General features: G+C 36.0%; 2 protein-coding genes across 2 annotated transcripts; one reads left to right on the top strand and one right to left on the bottom strand.

Annotated features, from left to right (window-relative positions):
- Positions 1–2,218: 2,218 nt before the first annotated feature.
- On the top strand, positions 2,219–6,200 carry LOC306852849 (homeobox protein Nkx-2.5-like). The gene is made up of 2 exons (XM_079389960.1): positions 2,219–2,698; positions 3,355–6,200. Exons 1-2 carry the CDS (start codon positions 2,353–2,355, stop codon positions 3,939–3,941), a joined length of 933 nt encoding a protein of 310 aa, XP_079246086.1. The 5' UTR covers positions 2,219–2,352; the 3' UTR covers positions 3,942–6,200.
- A 1,103-nt stretch (positions 6,201–7,303) lies between these two features.
- Positions 7,304–8,927, bottom strand: LOC306853046 (vesicle transport protein SEC20-like). The gene is made up of 6 exons (XM_079390211.1): positions 8,839–8,927; positions 8,464–8,556; positions 8,295–8,386; positions 8,069–8,173; positions 7,870–7,988; positions 7,304–7,787 (listed from the first exon to the last, which is right to left on the bottom strand). The coding sequence occupies exons 1-6, from the start codon at positions 8,920–8,922 to the stop codon at positions 7,591–7,593; spliced, it is 690 nt and encodes a 229-aa protein (XP_079246337.1). The 5' UTR covers positions 8,923–8,927; the 3' UTR covers positions 7,304–7,590.
- Between the last annotated feature and the right edge of the window lie 3,464 nt (positions 8,928–12,391).

Raw genomic sequence — 12,391 nt, 5'->3', positions numbered from 1 at the left:
CTATTTAGAAAAAGCGGATTCTTGATACAAAATAAAGATAAAAACAATTTCTTAATTGGTTATAAATGTATACAGCCTATCGAATTGCACACATAATCAAATGTTTAATGTTACACGATGAAATTAAATTTGACAATGAAAAAATTGTTTAAAAATAAACGCCACAAGAAAACAAAAAAAATCATTTGTGAATATTTAAGATGACAGATTTAGCACAGGTCATATTTAGTTGAAGCAAGTCTAAACACAGCTGCCTGTGTGTTACATTAAAACGTGTTAGATGAAATACAAGTCCATTAAAAATCCCCAAGCAGCCAGGTCTGGTGCACGAGCTTCCTTCAGGAGGTGTGATTGACAGGGATGAAGAGGTCTGTGGGTTCATCACTGCAGCAGACTCATTTAGATAACACCCATCTCACCCCATCATTTCCTAAACAGGTCGGCCTACAGGAAGTGTTCAAGAACGTTATCCAACTCTTTATCTGCTCCAAATGCACTGTTGAAAGACAAACCTGCAGATGCAGTTGCTTTGTGGGAGTTTGTGGCTCTTCTTCTCTCCACCATGTAGTCTGTCATAATATTTATTTCAGAAATGCATCAAACAAGACGAATTATTCTCAGAAAACCGTGGTAAAAGATTCCCATCCGTCATGAAGACTGTCACTAACTGCAGTGGAGGACATGCTTCATAAATCACTGTGATATAAAGCAGTTTCCATAAGCTGCGCAGCCAGTTTACTTTATTTCACCAATTATTGGGAGTGTTGATGCTCTCATAGAGAAAAGTGCTCTCGTTCATTTATCAGAAACGCCTTTCTCCAAAACTATAAACATGAAGCTCTAGAGCACATTTACTCTGCAGCATTAACTGTTAGAGATCAAATAAAGGATAATACTGTCTGTCTCCTCTGCACAAGCACAAGCCATGCCTGAACTGCACCAGCACCACTGTCCAATACTGCTGCTGCTGCCAAAACAAGGATTTACTCTTAAAGATAGTGTCCATATTGCTGCTTACACTTTTAACAGATATTACTAGGAACTAGCTAATATGTAATTGTTTTAAGGAGCTTGTAATTAGTTTATTATTATTATTGATGAATCGCTAAAAATGAATTACAGAAATGAATAGAACAACGTCGGCTATTATCGAATGATCACAGATGTCCAAAACGAGCCTATTTGACTAAAATAAATACAGATTAATAAACATGTGAAATAAACACTTTTAATTAGGCTACAACTAATTAACATAAATGAGAAAATAAAGAAACTAGTAGCCTTTCTGTAGGCTATTGTCTAAAATTGGCTGCTGTAGCTATTGTCTGTTGTCTAATGCATTGTCTATATAAAAAATATTTGATATATATACATATACATATATATAGTCGACATTTGAAGTGAATCAGTTGTCCTAAAACCTAAAACCAAAATGCGTTAGGACAACTTTAATTAACTAGTTTTGATCCACTTCAAATTATACACATATGGCTTATATATATATAAAATGTATTCAGGAGATGTCTGTAACTGGCATAGTGTATTCACGGATGTCTAAGTGTTCTTGTAGTCCAATATCTATCATTTCCGCCACACAGGTCTATATTTTATATGAATAGCCATGTGTTGCTCTTCTGCTGCGGCTGTTCGGCGTGGGTGGGTTTCTGGTTTGTTGTCATCTGTTATCACGTCTTGATAACAAACCCAGTGGCACCAGAATCTTTCAGTGGTAGACAGTTGGGTTTGTCATTGCAGGTTTCAGGTTCCAGCTGACACTGTCTGATCCCTTGGAGAAAACCCTTCTCTGGCCTGTAGTTTCCTCTGGATTAAGCAATTAAGAGGAAAACAAACAAACCGAGTGCGCACTTTTGCGCGCAGTGCCAGTTCCAGCCAAAAGGGACATTTGCAGCCTCGTAGGTGTTTTAAAAGGGATTTAAATCCATCTCTCTCAGAGCTGACAGCCTTCACTTGATAAAAAGCGTTTATTTGAATTGCAGCATTGCATCTAATAAAAACAGGCAACACCAAGCGAACGTTAAAAAATAACAATAAGTGTTAGTAAAGTTGCTATAATTGGTGGCTATTATATCTTATGCATGGACTTGTATGGAACTCACACAAGTCATTTTAATATTATGCCTCGTTTGGCCAATGGCAAGTTCTGAAATGTTGAGCCCCGCCCCCTGCCTCATTACAGCACTCCTTACACCCCAAAAGTGTGTTATGAGGGCTCTATTAGAAACATAAACGTGGGTTTATAGGCTACCTCTAAACACAAAAGTCTATCCCTATTCATTAAACCAGGCACCCCTGATAAATGCCAACCGGGTCGCCAAAGGGGACCATCATTCCATGGCAATGTTCTCCAGCCAGATGACTTCCACTCCTTTCTCAGTGCGGGACATACTGAACCTGGAGCAGAATCAGGAGGACTTGGTCTCTCTGGACATGTCTCAGCGGCTGGACAGTGCCCTAATTCCGACCTCATCCTGCATGCTGGCCACTTTCAAACAAGAGCAGTTCATGGAAATGCCATCCGGAGTCTCTCTCTTCAGCGAAGACCTTCAGGACGACAAAGGCAACAAAAACAGCTCTCTGAACTTCGGAGCCGCTGCCTTTTATGGGAAGAGTTTCCTAGAAATGGACTATGTTAAAGACTCAAAGACGGATGACACGTTTGAAGACAAAGAGAAAAAAGGTGAGCGTTCAAAAGAGTCGGACATTTATTGGAACTAAAGATGCATTTCATGATTATTTAAAAAGTGAAAATGCACAACTCATAATATTGAGATTAATGTTTTTTTTTTATATTTTAAATATGCGCACGTGTCTAGCTTGATTATAACAATAATTAGACTACCAATTTTATTTTTTTTCGTATTTGTTTTTAGTTATTTTTAGTAGGCTGATAAAAGGCTAATAGAAGAAGTTCATGATTACAAATCACTACTTGCACTCTTAAAAATAGGCTAGTTTTTTTTTATTTTTTTTATTGACATCTTTGGTTAAATTGACACACTTTATAGCCTATCCGCCGATCCTTCTTCAGAATAAAATGTGCCTCGCACTTAGGGGGGAAAATGGTTCTTTTAAGAACTGTTTCTTAATTTAAAATAATTATTTTACGTCATCGCTGCGAAAACTCCATTTGGAATATTTATTTTTCAAACTTTCAAGAGGTTACAACCTGCAGCGAAAAGATCACTTATTAGTCCATATCAATAAAAAAGTAAATGTAGAAATAAAATTAATTTAGAAAACAGAAATTAAATTGCTTAATTTCTAAATGGATGCATATATTGGCGATTTGTGTCCCATGAAATTCCATCAATGATATAAATCATCCATTTTCAGACATCGGCTGTTCTCAGGAAGATCCAAGTGAAGATCTGAAGCTGGATGATGCGGATCGACCCAAACAGAGGAAAAGGAGGAAGCCTCGTGTTCTGTTTTCTCAAGCGCAGGTGTACGAGCTGGAGCGACGCTTCAAACAGCAGAAATACCTCTCCGCACCTGAGAGAGATCATCTAGCTAGCGTGCTCAAACTCACCTCCACACAGGTCAAGATCTGGTTCCAGAACAGACGCTATAAGTGCAAGAGGCAGCGTCAGGACCAGACCCTGGAGATGGTGGGCATCGCTCCTCCGAGACGCATCTCGGTGCCGGTTTTGGTTCGGGATGGAAAACCGTGCCTGGGCGACACCTCTTACAATGTGGGGATCAATCATTTCACCTACAACAGCTACCCTGCGTTTAGTAACTTCCCGAGTCCGGGCAACACGAACTACTCATGCAACTATCCGTCGAGCATGTCCTCCATCCAGCCCTCACAGTCCAACAGCAACTACATCAACTTTGGAGTTGGAGATCTAAATAACGCGCAGGCTCCGTTTCAGTCCAGCAGCGGGGTTCCTTCACTACACGGCATCCGAGCTTGGTGAAAAAAAGGACTTTAATTGCATGTATGGACAGTTTTATTCAAATAATATTTTCATAATTGATGATTACTATTCGAAAAGACAGAATGTGGGCCGGGATGGTTTTGCTCTGTCAGATGCAAGATACGTGCTTTAATATCTTTACGTTCATTCTTATGCTTTAATAACTTTAAAGCTATAATATAGCGTACGCATCGTTTTCTTTAAAAATCTGTCTGAATAATTTGCTTGCACTTGAGTTAAATTATGAGAAATAAAGCGCACGTGAAATAGGTAGATTATTTATCATTTTCACCAGATGCCTTTATAAAACTCAAAAGAGTTTCCCATGCATGTTTCCTTTTTCTTTCTTTCTTTCTTTGAGGCCAGTCTCATTTTTATAAAAATTAACAGACCATTAATATAAACTGTAACCAATAAAGCGCAACAATGATTGTTTTTTCGCACGAATACGGCTCGAATTAAGGTGTTGTTATTCATTTGCTTGTGTAAGTCTATGTAAACCTTTTAAAAGAAATTAATAAAGGCTTTTCAAGAATGTAGCCTATGCAGTTATTATTTGTTTTGTGAATAACAATGAAAATATTAGCATAAAAAAAAATAATTGATATTTGACGTAGGCTAATTAAAACTAGGATATATTCGTATTAACGAAATACAAATTGATAAACACTATTATTATTATTATTATCATTAGGGTATTGTTATTAGGCTATATTTACTCCAGCTTTTTCTTAACAATTCTAATTCGTATTCCTTATTTTTACTCTTAATATAGGCCTGTAGAAAAAAGGACGGCTTCATCTATATTTTCTAGTAAAGTGTGTTTTTTTTATTTATGTATAACTCTTATTTTTAACCTTTACCTTTGGTAAACACGATTTTGCAAGTTTAAACATTTTCGGGGTTACTGTTTTTACCAAAGGTGAACCTGAGATATAGCCTATATATTACTATGACCATATAAATTCGTGTAAATCAAATAAAAATATTAAAAAATAAATATAGCCTAATATTTCATAAAAACATTTCCAGGTTCATTCTTGCGCTGTAAACCTTTAGAAACAATCGCAAATTGCAAATAGGCCTACTTCAGAGGGCATTTATCATTTTTTTGTATCATGTGATTTGATTTGACAGGCCTTCAGAGTAAAACGCAACTGAGATTAATGTTAAAACTAAACTCTGTAATAGCGCTTGCATCCAGCAGCAAAATGTTTTTTGTAGATAGCAACAGATGCTCAAACCTATAGACCATTTAAAAAATTGTGTATGCTATTCTTGCAAAGGCTGATGTCAGGCTTGATTGACAACACAAAAGTGCTCTGCTTAGTGTGCAGAATGGCACAATTTGCTTGACATAGAGAGGTAAGGGTGCATGCAAAGACTTGGATGGAGGAGGGAAGGAGATCCACATTTGCTGCCACTTAAAATGAGTAATAGATTGTCCTCGGACATCTCTCTGGCCTCTCCACACATATCAGTAAACACAATTCCCCCTCTCCACCGCTGAACCAGCATCCACCTTCAGCTGAAATATATATTACAATAGCAAGCTTACTGTGGAAATGATTGTAATTTCAAGTCAAATACGGGGCCACTGAGAGGTAAAGAGAAAGGTCACACAGTTACAATAGTGGCCCACTCTTCAGAGGCGTTGAAAAGAACAAGTCAGATAACATGGACGCACATCTCTAAAAATAACAGACCTTGTCCTCCGGCCACAATAGATGGAGAATGAGAGCGAGAGACAGCGAGAAAGAGACCAGGGATGGAATAATCAGCTTTTCCGGGTCTTATCGGAGGAAAGACAGGGTCGCATGCCTCTTTATCAGCGGAGCTCTGATTATGGCCATTGCTTTTCTGAGCTTTTCCCCTGTGATACTCCGGTTCTGTCCTGCCCTGCATAACAGCTGCTGCTTCACTGCTGCCCGGGATGTGAGTTTAACTCACCTAAACTGCCTGTCATACTGTAGGTGTCCATGTGACAGCCTCCAGCATCTAGCATGGGTTCAGCTGAAAAACTGAAGGCTGGTGGCAACACCGTGAAGGCTTATCCTAAAACGTACATCATATGTAGTTTTCATAAAAACAAGCCTTAAATTAGATTAATTGCATGCAATACAAATGAGAAATTAAATTGATACAATGCAGAGCAAAACACACTGTTCAAAGTTTTTGAGTTAGCCTTTTATTCAGCAAGGTCATATTAATATTGATCAAATAGACAGTAAAGACATGTGCTCTCACTTTCTATTCATCAAAAAAATAAATAAATACAAGTAATAAAAACTCAGCATATCAGAATGATTTCTGAAGGATCATTTGACACTTAAGACTGGAGTATTGACGCTGAAAATTCAGCTTTGCCACCACATTATATAATAAATTACATTTTAACATGTATTCGACATAAAACAGTTATTTATAGTATTTCACACTGTTTTTACTGAATTTTTGATCAAATAAATGCAGTCTTGGTGAGCAGAAGAGACTTACTTTTTCTTCTATAGAGAATAAAACTTTTGAACAGCAGTGCACATAAAATAGTTTTGAACAAAATAGATGGAAATTCATATTCATAAACTATTTTAACTGTGTATGAATATTTTACTTTCAGACTTTCCAATCTATAACAACTTTGATATACAAGACTCAATTAGATACTTTTTTTAGCTGCATCACTCATTAAAAACAATGATGCAAAATGAGTAATTCCAGGTTTCTCATAAGAAATAATCAAAGGCTTACACTCTAAAACATTTTAAAATGAAGAGATTTTATTCATAATTCTCTTCTTTTGGAAGATTTTTGCCGTAACAGGTCTAGCTTTACAAAATTTCTCTTTATTGTACTCTTAATAACACCGTTATCATATAATATATATATGTGACCCTGCAGCACAAAAGCAGTCTTAAATCGCTGGAGTATATTTATAGCAATAGCCAAAAATACATTGTATGGGTCAAAATTATTGATTTTTCTTTTATGCCAAAAATCATTAGGATATTAAGTAAAGATCATGTTCCATGAAGATATTTTATAAATTTCCTACCGTAAATATATTAACACTTAATTTTTGATTAGTAATATGCATTGCTAAGGACTTCATTTGAACAACTTTAAAGGTGATTTTCTCAATATTTAGATTTTTTTGCACCGTCAGATTCCAGATTTACAAATAGTTGTATCTCAGCCAAATATTGTCCGATCATAACAAACCATACATCAATGGAAAGATTATTTATTCAGCTTTCAGATGAAATATAAATCTCAATTTTGAAAAATTGGCACTTAAGACTGGTTTTGTGGTCCTGGGTCACACACACACATATATATATATATATATATATATATATATATATATATTAAGCATTATAGTTAAGTGCAAAAAAAGTGTTATGATATAAAAATAACTTATGACACCTACAAAAGGATAACACAAGTTTTCATAGTTTGGTCAGTCAACAGTAACACATCACATACTGTATATATTTTGACTTGTCATATAGGCCTATATACTTTCATGACATGATCAAGGAAACATGATCAAGTTTCACAAGGAAAGCAAAATGTTTTTACGGCTTGTTGGTGCATTTCTCTTCTTTTATCATTTATGCATCTTATTCATTGCTCATACTTTGGTCTGTATTTAAAAGAAAGGAAAAAGTCTTTTCTTCAGGATGTACAAGACTGTAGCCAGGAAGAGCGCGAGAGCGAGGAAAATAAGCAGCTTGTCTGTCAGTTCCCGTCGATTGTATTTAATGATCAGCTTTCTGCCCAGCTGTATAGTTCCTGTCATGGCTTTAAACTCTTCATTAGTTTCCTGCACTGTCCTGGAAGACGTCGCTAAAGGAGTGGAGCGAATGATACAACATTAGTTTCCCAGCATGCAGACATGGATAACATGGAAAAGTTGCGGGATGCCCACCTAATGTGCTCATGGTCTCCTCGCTCTGCTGAACCTGCTGTGCCATCATCCGGCTGATGCTCATCAGACTCTCTGTTATGCCACTGGAGGTCTGAGCGAGGCTTTCTTTGGTCATATTTCTGATCAAACGGACAGAGAATTAACTCAGAAGTAGCATTAAAAACATCGTTCAGTGAGGAAATGCTGCTTTCAAACTCACCTCTGTCTTATCGACATGTCCTCTGAATTTAATAAATCCTCCTTCTCCAGCTTATCAATGGAGAGTTTACAGGCGAGATTGGCCTTCCTCCAAGCCGTCTGATTACTGCAAGAAAAACACTCTTCATTTGAGACCGAATACACTCCTCCTTCAACCTGAATAATGCAAACTGAGCATTATAAAATGCATTAAATCTGAGAAGACAACCGGAAGCATTCATCATTACCTAAGCATCTGTTTCCGATGTCCTTCTGCTTTATTGAGTAGGGTCAGCTTGTCAGACTCTTTGTCCTGTTCTTTTCCCATTTGCTCCAGATCCTGTTTAAAAATGTTATTATATTTTTCTAAAGTTTCGAATTTGCTTAATAATCAGCAAATTTGCACACGTTTCTCACCTGAATCCGTTGTCTAATATTGCTGAATTTTTCTTTTACGTGTAAATTTAAACCTGTCAGTTTGCTTTGTGGTCCTGTGCATTCACTGACATCCTGCAATGTTTCAAAACATTATATGGATCAATATGTACAGTTAGTTACAGGAGAAGAATATTTAGCAAAACACATAAAAATGATCATTTAACATGGACAATAACAACAATAAAATTCTAACATTAAAATGCCATTCGTCACTTATTAGCCTTTTATTGTCCTTGTAATTCATTCAATTCATCAACATTTCTCTTTATATATATACTGTCCCTAAAACAACACTAATATGACAACTATAGTAATGCTTAAGTTTTATAAATATAAACAATAAAATATCCATACCTGAACAAGAGCTTTTATTTCTAAATCATACTTGATGATTTCTTGTTCACATATTCGGACGTGTGCATCTGCAGAGGATGCCATCGCTGCAGCCTGAACACTGATGACTTCCGGAAACACACTCTACCAATTTCAAAATAAAAGTCGGGACACTCCTTATTCGCTCAGTGCCTATTTAGTGATCGTCTGAGGACTAAATGTGTGTTAACCATAGACATTCATTCATTCATTCTATTTTGTTTTATTTATTACATTTTTTGTGTGTGATCTATGTATGGTGGACTGATCAGTGACTGATATGGTCGACTTTGATCTACAGTATCTCACAGTATCTGACATTTTTGGAAATATGTTATTATATCTTTTCATGTGACAACACTGAAGAAACTACACTTTGTCCCACAGATGCTAAATAGGGTTTAGGTCTGGAGACATGCTTGACCAGTCCATCACCTTTACCCTCAGCTTCTTTAGCAAGGCAGTGGTTGTCTTGGAGGGGTCGTTATCATGCTGGAATACTGTCCTGCGGCCCAGTCTCTGCTTCAGTATGTCACAGTACATGTTGGCATTCATGGTTCCCTCAATGAACTGTAGCCGGCAGCACTCATGCAGCCCCAGACCATGACACTCCCACCACCATGCTTGACTGTAGGCAAGACACATTTGTCTTTGTACTCCTCACCTGGTTGCCGCCACACACGCTTGACATCATCTGAACCAAATAAGTTTATCTTGGTCTCATCAGACCACAGGACATGGTTCCAGTAATCCATGTCCTTAGTCTGCTTGTCTTCAGCAAACTGTTTGCGGGCTTTCTTGTACATCATCTTTAGAAGAGGCTTCCTTCTGGGACGACAGCCATGCAGACTAATTTGATGCAGTGTGCGGCGTATGGTCTGAGCCCTAACAGGCTGACCCCCCACCCCTTCAACCTCTGCAGCAATGCTGGCAGCACTCATACGTCTATTTCCCAAACACAACGATATATTGTGATATGACGCTGAGCACGTGCACTTAACTTCTTTGGTCGACCATGGCGAGGCCTGTTCTGAGTGGAACCTGTCCTGTTAAACCGCTGTATGGTCTTGGCCACCGTGCTGCAGCTCAGTTTCAGGGTCTTGGCAATCTTCTTATAGCCTATGCCGTCTTTATGTAGAGATACAATTCTTTTTTCAGATCCTCAGAGAGTTCTTTGCACGAGGTGCCATGTTGAACTGCCAGTGACCAGTATGAGAGAGTGAGAGCGATAACAGCAAATTTAACACACCTGCTCCCCATTCACACCTGAGACCTTGTAACACTAACGAGTCACATGACACCGGGGAGAGAAAATGGCTAATTGGGCCCAATGAGTTATTTTGAGGGGACAGCAAATTTACACTGTTATACAAGCTGTAAACTCGCTACTTTACATTGTAGCAAAGTGTCATTTCTTCAGTGTTGTCACATGAAAACATATAATAACATATTTACAAAAATGTGAGGCGTGTACTCACTTCTGTGAGATACTGTATATGCTGATTGCATCGTATATTATTATCTTTTTTTTACTTAGATTTTTTTATTTTCTTTACACATCCCATGCCATTTTTTTGACACGCTTCTTTCATTGCTAACTTTCCCTATAATGTAAATTATAAATGTAGTAATTATTTAATTTTTTTATTTTCTTTGTTAAATTTATTTATTTATTTATTAATTTATTTATTTTTATTTTATTTATTTTTTAAGGGTAAAAAATAAAATACCCTTACCCCTTACCAAAAATGAATAAAGTATGATAAAAAAATTTAAAAAAAAGTTTTTGAGAAAAAAAATGTTTTAAGATACTTTTAAATTTTTGGGAATAAAGTGAGATTAACAGTGTGCGGATCTTTTTTCTATTTTTAAAAAATGTTTTTAAGGCCATTTTTAGGTTGACAAAACAGCTGTGCTGTCATTTCAGAAACGATAACAAGTTGCCTGTTGGTAAAGACTAGACAAGATTCAGTGAACAGATATAAACTAGGCTGCCAAGAACGACGAGGCAACTTTTCTTGTTGTTTAGCGCCCTCTGCTGCAGGTAATTGAGCAAAGATGAACAGTAGAAATCATGAAATCTGCCCACTGGACAGAATGTGGCTCCATCAATTTTACGTTTATATAGCCAAATATAACGTTTCATATAGCCAAAATTCACAATAAAATGAAAAAATAAATGCAAATGAATAAACAAGGTTTGCATGCCTTTGATGTTAGAAATGAGAGGATAGGTGGGATCTGGAGTTAGTTTGGGAGTGAGGAGTGTCAGCTTCAGAGTTTGAGTTGGTTTGATTGTGAGCTCTCTGAATATTTGAGTTACAGGTGAGCTGGAGACAACACATCTGAGAGGATCTCTACGGCAGGTCAGCTGTTTTAAATGGATTTTATACATTACAAAAAAACTGTTAGCTGTATAAAACCCCTGAAATTTTGATGAAATGGAAACTGTTAAGTGAAAACTGCAGCTTTACAAGTTGTTAATGAAAAAAAAAATGGTTATTCTAGGCAAGATGTGATTTATTACTCAAAGTAACATGAATTTGACATTAACATCTGACTTGACTGTGTAACGTAAGCTCCATTTATTTAGGCTTTAATTGTTTCATGATTAATTAATACAAATAAATAAATAAAACTTTTGTTTTGGCTATTGTATTGTTAAATAAATAAAACTATTGTGTTATTAATAAAATTGTATAACCTTATAACATTCAACTATGAGGACTTGCCCGAGCTTGATGACTTTGATAAATACTCTAGAGAGCACATCTCAACCAACTATGTCTGATATAATTATCCTGGAATTTTATTTCAGAGAAAAAAAAAATACTAAAGTAATTTAAAATGTTCTTAGTTTAAAACATGCAAAATAACCACAAAACATACTTTGGAGATTTGACTCAAAACCACTGCTGGGTAACTATTTACATTTAGTCTTGTAGTTTGGTTATATTACTTGTAGTTTGGTTATAATACTAGTAGTTTGGTTATATTACTTGCAGTTTGGTTATATTACTTGCAGTTTGGTTATATTACTTGTAGTTTGGTTATAATACTAGTAGTTTGGTTATATTACTTGCAGTTTGGTTATATTACTTGTAGTTTGGTTATAATACTAGTAGTTTGGTTATATTACTTGCAGTTTGGTTATATTACTTGTAGTTTGGTTATATTACTTGTGGTTCGGTTATATTACTTGTAGTTTGGTTATATTACTTGTAGTTTGGTTATATTACTTGCAGTTTGGTTATAATACCTGTAGTTTGGTTATATTACTTGTAGTTCGGTTATATTACTTGCAGTTTGGTTATATTACTTGTAGTTTAGTTATATTACTTGCAGTTTGGTTATATTACTTGTAGTTTGGTTATATTACGTTTTAATTGGATTACAGTTATTTTGATGGATTACATGATTACAAATTAGTCACACATTGGCAGTAAATTACTTATATGTAGTTTATTGATTGTAGTTTATCTTAAAAATTATACTGTGTGTTATTTAATTTAGCTTTATATGAATTTTTTTTCAT

The sequence above is a fragment of the Barbus barbus genome (genome assembly GCF_936440315.1).
Source record: "Barbus barbus genome assembly, chromosome: 33".
Classification (NCBI taxonomy): Eukaryota; Metazoa; Chordata; class Actinopteri; order Cypriniformes; family Cyprinidae; genus Barbus; species Barbus barbus.
Note: the sequence above shows the minus strand (reverse complement) of the source record. Positions and strands in the feature narration are given on the sequence as shown.

Bases quoted from the DNA above. Each gene is read 5' to 3' on its own strand.
- LOC306852849 (XM_079389960.1), top strand. From the start codon at position 2,353: ATGGCAATGTTCTCCAGCCAGATGACTTCCACTCCTTTCTCAGTGCGG. The intron at 2,699-3,354 runs GTGAGCGTTCAA...ATCCATTTTCAG, and splicing joins TGAAGACAAAGAGAAAAAAG to ACATCGGCTGTTCTCAGGAA.
- LOC306853046 (XM_079390211.1), bottom strand. From the start codon at position 8,922: ATGGCATCCTCTGCAGATGCACACGTCCGAATATGTGAACAAGAAATC. The intron at 8,557-8,838 runs GTATGGATATTT...GAAACATTGCAG, and splicing joins AAATAAAAGCTCTTGTTCAG to GATGTCAGTGAATGCACAGG. The intron at 8,387-8,463 runs GTGAGAAACGTG...ATTTTTAAACAG, and splicing joins ATATTAGACAACGGATTCAG to GATCTGGAGCAAATGGGAAA.